The following is a 6,318-nucleotide window of genomic DNA, read 5'->3' as shown; positions in this document are numbered from 1 at the left end:
GAATCCAGATGCAGTGCATCTAAGACATTGGCCACCAAATTAAGATTGGGACAAGAAGACTTTTTAATTTCAAGATACAAAGTCAGCAGCAAATAGTAAAGGTTTGCAACTTGTCTGTAGTCTTATTTCTATATTTACCTTTCAGGTTATGCCCCTTCTGATTTTTATGTTTCATTCACAGAATCCATGTATCATTTGACCCATCCCAAAAGTGCAACTACCAGATCATTAGCCCCATGGATTTAGTCCAGACGAATACCTACTCTAGTTCATGAACCTAAACTATCATAAGAAAACTGCCACGAATAATTTACCTGGCAAATGATTAATAATCTAACAGGGTTTACAAATGAATAAGTAAGTTCTAACTGTATGACCTCTTCAAAATTTCTACCTTCCTTTCCTTCACCAAGGAACAAAGTTAAAGGCAGGATGTTTTAATCTCCCTATACATTTTGTTTGTGCAAATGTTTTGCGATTGTATGGACCTAACCTGGCAGAAACTAGTAGCACCGTAGCTATTAATCAAACTACAGCAATCTATTGAGATTGAAAGAAATGAGAACCATGAGGCTCTTTCAATTGTTTTGAAGGACTCTATACAGTTCATCTCCCAGTGCTGCTAAAGTGACTGGTTTTTGGATCAGACCGTTTATTCCTGCCTGCTGGCACCGATCCCGAATGGTGTCATCGGTGCTTGCCGCAAGAGCAACTATTAGCGGTGGCCAACAATTGCCCCTGAACTTCCTGATTGCAAGAGCTACATCAAATCCATCCATTGCTCGCATGGTGAGGTCGAGAACCACCAGCTGGAAAGATGACTCGGCACTGGCAAAGGAGTTGATGCATTGGATGGCAGAAGTGACTGAGAGCACTCGGCAACCAAGCTTCTCCAGAAGCTTGTGAGTTACAGCTCGATTGGTGTCATCGCTGTCCACAAGAATGACATTGAGTCCATTAAAGTTGGGAATTGGCGCTGATCGGAACAAGTCCGAGGATGCTCCAGAAACTGGAGTCACATGCTGCAGCTGGAACTGAAGGGCAAGCATGATAGTTTCTCTGAGACCTTTTGAATCAGACACAGACCAAATATTACCATTCATCATCTGCAGCAGAGAAAAGGCTCATATCAACAAAGAGGGTTTATTCAGATTATGCATCAGGTAAAAAAGAGATACGCAGCTTTGCATAGTTTGATTAAGCAACTATGTTTATTGAGAAACAAATATCCTAGCTTTAATAGAAAAATCTGGCCTGGTTTGGCAATGTGGTAATGGTATATGAACATATCTGCATCCTTGAATTGGTAATAAAAGTAGCAAAACAAGAATAATTATGATTGTTGTAGTAGTTATGTTATGTGATCTTGTAGAAATGTACAGGAAAATCCATTTCTTTATAAGTAATTAAAGATGAGAAAAAAGAACATGACTAACATGGATACACTTTGCATCTTTGAAGACATAGACATAGAACACTGAAGAGTTTTTCGTATACCTGCACAATTTTCTTGCACATGTTGAAGCTAAGCCCCATCTCAGAACTGGTAGAGTTGGGCCCTTGAAGTCTCTGACTGGATGACGAATTCAAAAGATAGCCCCTGGACTCTCTAATCCTAATCTCAAACTTAACACATACATAGCTGCCAGAGAAGTTTGCTCTTCGCAGCATCCAATCCTGATTGTGCCTTTCTTCCTTCTCGTTGTAGGTATTCACATACAAGGATAGACAGCCTGCATTACACCTCTGTATTAGAGTACCTACCATGTGCAGGATAATGTGGAAAACCCTCTTCTCATCACCAACAACCCTTTCGGGCAAAGAGTTGTCCACTTCAAATTCAAAATCAATCCCCTTGCAGCCAGTTAGGCACCTTACAACACTGATTGCCTCTTTAATCAACGAATGAAGGTTGAATGCTCTCCTCACCAAAGATAAGTACTCACGATTTACAGTTGATGTTTGCATGACGTCATTCATCAATGTTGACGCAACAATACTTGTCTTCACAATGGCATCCATTACAAGCCTTTGCTCAGGATTCATACTTTCCTGTTGCATCATTGAGACTAGACCAAGGATTGAGTGCATTGGCCTTCGCATTCCATCATACATGGCGGTCTGAAAGGAGTTCCTAGCTTCAGTGGCCATTGTGGTTTCATGCTTTGCTCTCAGCAAGTCCCTATGTTGCTCAGCGAGCTTCTCCCGCATCAACTGGGATTCCTCCAGAACTGAAGCATGTGAAAGGGCGACTGCAACTTGATCAGCAACCACTTCAACAATCTCCAATTCCTCTTCACCCCATCCTAGTGAACCATCCTTGGGTAAGACCAAGACCAAAATAGCATAGCTTGTGTCCATCACTTCTGGAGTTCCTCCTTTGAAATTCGACGCCCTCAACATTGGCATCCGTATGGCAGCCATGGGACCTGCTTCAAGCATGCCTCTGCTTGCAATCCCAAGTGCCGAGTCTGCCCCAAGAACTTTTGCATCCTTTGTTGCCTTTATTTCAACTACATCTGGGTTGTCAACCGGAATGGACAGGCTATGCGAGTCTTCCGTCTCCATTTGTCTCAACTGATGTGTCAGGACCATCTCGCTCCCGCTTTCGCTGGGCATCCAGACAGCACAGTTCTGCAGTTCCAGCGTCTTGGAGAGCTCAACCATGGTGGTATACAAGATGGTGTGCCTATCGAGCGACTTGCGTATCTCCTGCGTGAGCATCCGCACATGCCAACTAGCTTCCTCCTGTCTCTTCATCATCCCCACCTCCCGGTCCAGCTCCCGCGCCTTAATCCTGAGGAAATTCTCCCTGACCTTCACCCTCAACAGCTGCGGTATCAGCGTCAGCAGTGTGATCGCCGTGGCGAACGACACAAGGGCGGTCAAGAACTTGGCGACCGTGAGCGCGAGCACCACGTGGAACGAGTGCGGCTCATAGGTGAACATGGTGATGAGGTGAGTGAGGCCACAGAGCACAATGAAGGCGCCGAACTGCAGGACGATCCACTTCAAGGGGAAGAGGTCGGAGCATGTGGCGAAGTAGAGCAGCTCGAGCGGGATGGAGAAGTAGGCCATGGCGATGAGGAAGTCGCTGACTTTCTGGCATTGCAGTATGCTGTCCGTGCTCCAGAGGCCACTGGCGTCGCCGTCGTCGCAGCCGCCGCAGTGGCTGAAATCGGCGGCCGCCGCGGAGAGCGACAGCAGCAGCCAGAAGGAGAAGAGGCGGATCCACGGGGCGGGGATCGGCCGCATCGCTGCTCCCACAATCTGGTCTCTCTACCAACTACAAATACAAGGCCTCCTCATTCACAAGCGCATTCGCGCGAGCTTGCTGGAGTTGTCCATGGCGATCTCTGCAGCGATCGAAGGTGCCAATTCTTGATTCCGCGCCGATTTGCCTGCAATCGAATCAAACAACGGAAATTAAGATTTTTTTTCTTAATCACTCAGCAACGCGAACCAAGATCTGGATGTCAAATCAGCAAAATTTCCCCAATCCCTATGAGATCGAAAATTCTCTCCCAAAATTAATAGCCGCACAAAAAATCGAATAAACCCAAGAACTCGAAGCCCCATCTCGATCCAACCACTCCAAGAAGCAAGAAACCGAAATTGGAGCAACCAAGAGGCAGAAGAAGAAGAAGAAGAGCTCCACCTAGGCCCTCCTCCTAGCATCCTGCGGCAGCGGCGCGCCAGGAGGAAGCTTCAGAAAGGGCACGCCCTCACGCCGCCGACGAGACCCGCGCCGCAAGCACGCTCCTCTCGCCGCGGCCATGGATCGAGCCAGGAGAGGTCGGCGTTAGGAGGCCAGCGGCGGGCCGATCCATGTCGCAAGCGACAAGAACCGACGATTCTTGATGTCCTCCTGCTCCTCTTGCTGAACCCCGAAAAGGCGGACGAAGCTGGAGTAGAGCGGCAGCAAGCAGATACCGATTCTTGAGTGCTGACTGAGTCGATGAGGTGGAAGAAGAAGACGACGACGACGAAGAGGGTGGGTGATTTGGTTTGGTTGGGTTCGACAACCCAGCGAGCGAAGCGGACGGTGGCTGCGGGAGGTAGCTGGGGCGGGCGGCAAGGGAAGGGAAGGGGTGTCCGGCGGCAGGGCAGAGGGGAGGGGGGGCGGCCGGAAAACAGCTGCCGGATTGGTGGTTTTCCGGATGGGATTGGCCGTCAGAATCGTTGGGCCGGCCAACGCCGCAACGGCTTTAAAGGAAGGATTTTTTTGCTTATCCAACTCTCCCTACTCTCTACTGCTGCTGCTGCTCAACACTCGGTGCTTCATTTCTTCTCTCTATTCTACTACCGCCCGGTACTTGCGTCCTATATTTTAGGACAAATGTAATATGTGTGAATGATATATGAGGTAACACAAACTAGTTTGATTTTCTATTTTCAATAAGAAAATTATCTAGTTCTGTTTATTTTTTAAGTGTTTTGGATGGTTTCGTTTTCTTTAGTTTAGTTTAGGTGAATATATGCACAATGACTACGAGGAGATGATTATAACGCGAAAAAATATTAACAAACCATCGCATTCTTACCATGCAGTTTATAAGAGATATAATGTATAAAGGGAAAAATCTAAGGGTCCTAATAAAAAAACAAAAGTCATAGTAAAAAGTTAATACCATAATCATAATATATTGTTTTTTAAATTTTAGATCATATCTCTGATAATCTCCACGTCTAGTTTTATCTGAACATGTCATTCAACTTGTCTAATACAATCTCCATCTTAAGTTACATATGATCACGTCTAATAAAATACATGTTGATAAATTGTCTTGTAGCGTAAAAATCATCGTTCATTCGAAACCTCATATACATAAAAGTAGATTGCAACGAAAGGTGGTGGTTGTTTGGCTTTTTCATGAATGACATATTTGTAAATAAAAATAATTTATGAATAAAACTTTTATATACATATTCTTAGCGATCTAAAGCCAATGTTGAGAAATAAACATCGGTGAAAAAACTCCAAAATCAACTCCAAATTAAAGGTTAAAAATTTAAATTTTGGCTTATAAACATAATCACAATGAAAAAAGTGGTGAATATAGTTTTATAGCCTCTTGAACTATACTAAACACGAACCAAACTTAAAAACAATCAGAATCCCACTTGTTTCAAACAAGAGCAGAATATCGTACTTCGTACCTACAGTAGGATTAAATCCTGAATATACTAGTATGAATTGAAGGAATGAAAACTCCTTATGCATGTGTTTTGGTGGATGTAGCAAATTCACCCAAAACAAATTGATCAAAGTGATCAGCAAGACCGATCTCCTCTTGGTAATGTTTTTTATAAGCCAAAATTTGCTACAGGGCATCGAAAAAACGCGTAATTAGTCGGTGAACACCGTAAGATCACAAATTTACTGCAAGGTACCATAAAAATGTGGTAATTAGCTGGTAGACACTCTGGTCATTATTTTATTTATTTCGAAGTCAAACATTTTAAAAATGATGAGATTGCCCTTAGTGGCCGGGTCGCCGCCGCCCTCACCGGAGCTGGGTCGTCGTCGCTGCCGCCAGCTCAGTCGCCCTGTAGGCTAGGGTTCGGGTGTGGTGCGATGCCTAGACCGACAAGGTCTGGTTCGACTGGACCCGGTCGGCATAATAGATTGGCCACCGAGGGCAATCTCGTCATTTTTAAAATTTTTGACTCCAAAATTAATAAAATAATGTCCGGAGTGTCTAACAGCTAATTACGACATTTTTGTGGTGCCCTACAGCAAATTCGTGATTTTACGGTGTCCATCGGCTAATTACGTGTTTTTTCAATGCCCTGTAGTAAATTTTGCCTTTTTAGAAAATGTGTTGACGTCAAATCTGTCCGATCTGGCATGCTGAATACACGTGAAGGCCTAGGAGTCTCTACGTTGCTCCACTGCAAAACCTAATTCTTAGATGAGGTGCAAACGTGCCAGTCAGTTTGATACTGCAACTGACAAGATGAAGAGTAAAAATAATCAATTGGTATCATGCTGATAGGTTACTGAGAACCCAGCCGAGAGGATGTTGATGTAGTAGTATTTAGCCGATAGATGAAGAATTGGCTGCCGAAGGGTTGGATCGGCTAGAAATCTAATACATATAAACTCAAGTATTTAAATAAGGAATGAATCCTTTACTATGATCGACCTAAACCAACTTGCATGTGAATCTTGTAAGTCGATGTAACAAAAATAACTATTGATCTAAATAAAGCCAATTGGTGTAGAAATTATGTAGTAAGGCAATAGGCTATTCTATTAATATAAATACAATGAGTATGAAGGCTAGCAAAGATCATTGGCTATAACCAAGTGAC

The 6,318-nt window shown here is 44.1% G+C and overlaps 1 protein-coding gene across 1 annotated transcript; it reads right to left on the bottom strand.

The window, feature by feature from the left end:
* Window positions 1-298: 298 nt before the first annotated feature.
* Window positions 299-4,248, bottom strand: LOC102718646 (ethylene receptor 2). Its single transcript, XM_015835884.2, has 3 exons — window positions 3,659-4,248; window positions 1,498-3,401; window positions 299-1,106 (listed from the first exon to the last, which is right to left on the bottom strand). The coding sequence occupies exons 2-3, from the start codon at window positions 3,253-3,255 to the stop codon at window positions 579-581; spliced, it is 2,286 nt and encodes a 761-aa protein (XP_015691370.2). The 5' UTR covers window positions 3,256-3,401; window positions 3,659-4,248; the 3' UTR covers window positions 299-578.
* Window positions 4,249-6,318: the final 2,070 nt, after the last annotated feature.

This window comes from Oryza brachyantha, chromosome 4 (assembly GCF_000231095.2).
Source record: "Oryza brachyantha chromosome 4, ObraRS2, whole genome shotgun sequence".
Taxonomy (NCBI): Eukaryota; Viridiplantae; Streptophyta; class Magnoliopsida; order Poales; family Poaceae; genus Oryza; species Oryza brachyantha.
The sequence above is the reverse complement of the archived record's forward strand: the minus strand, read 5'-3'. Positions and strand labels throughout refer to the sequence as shown.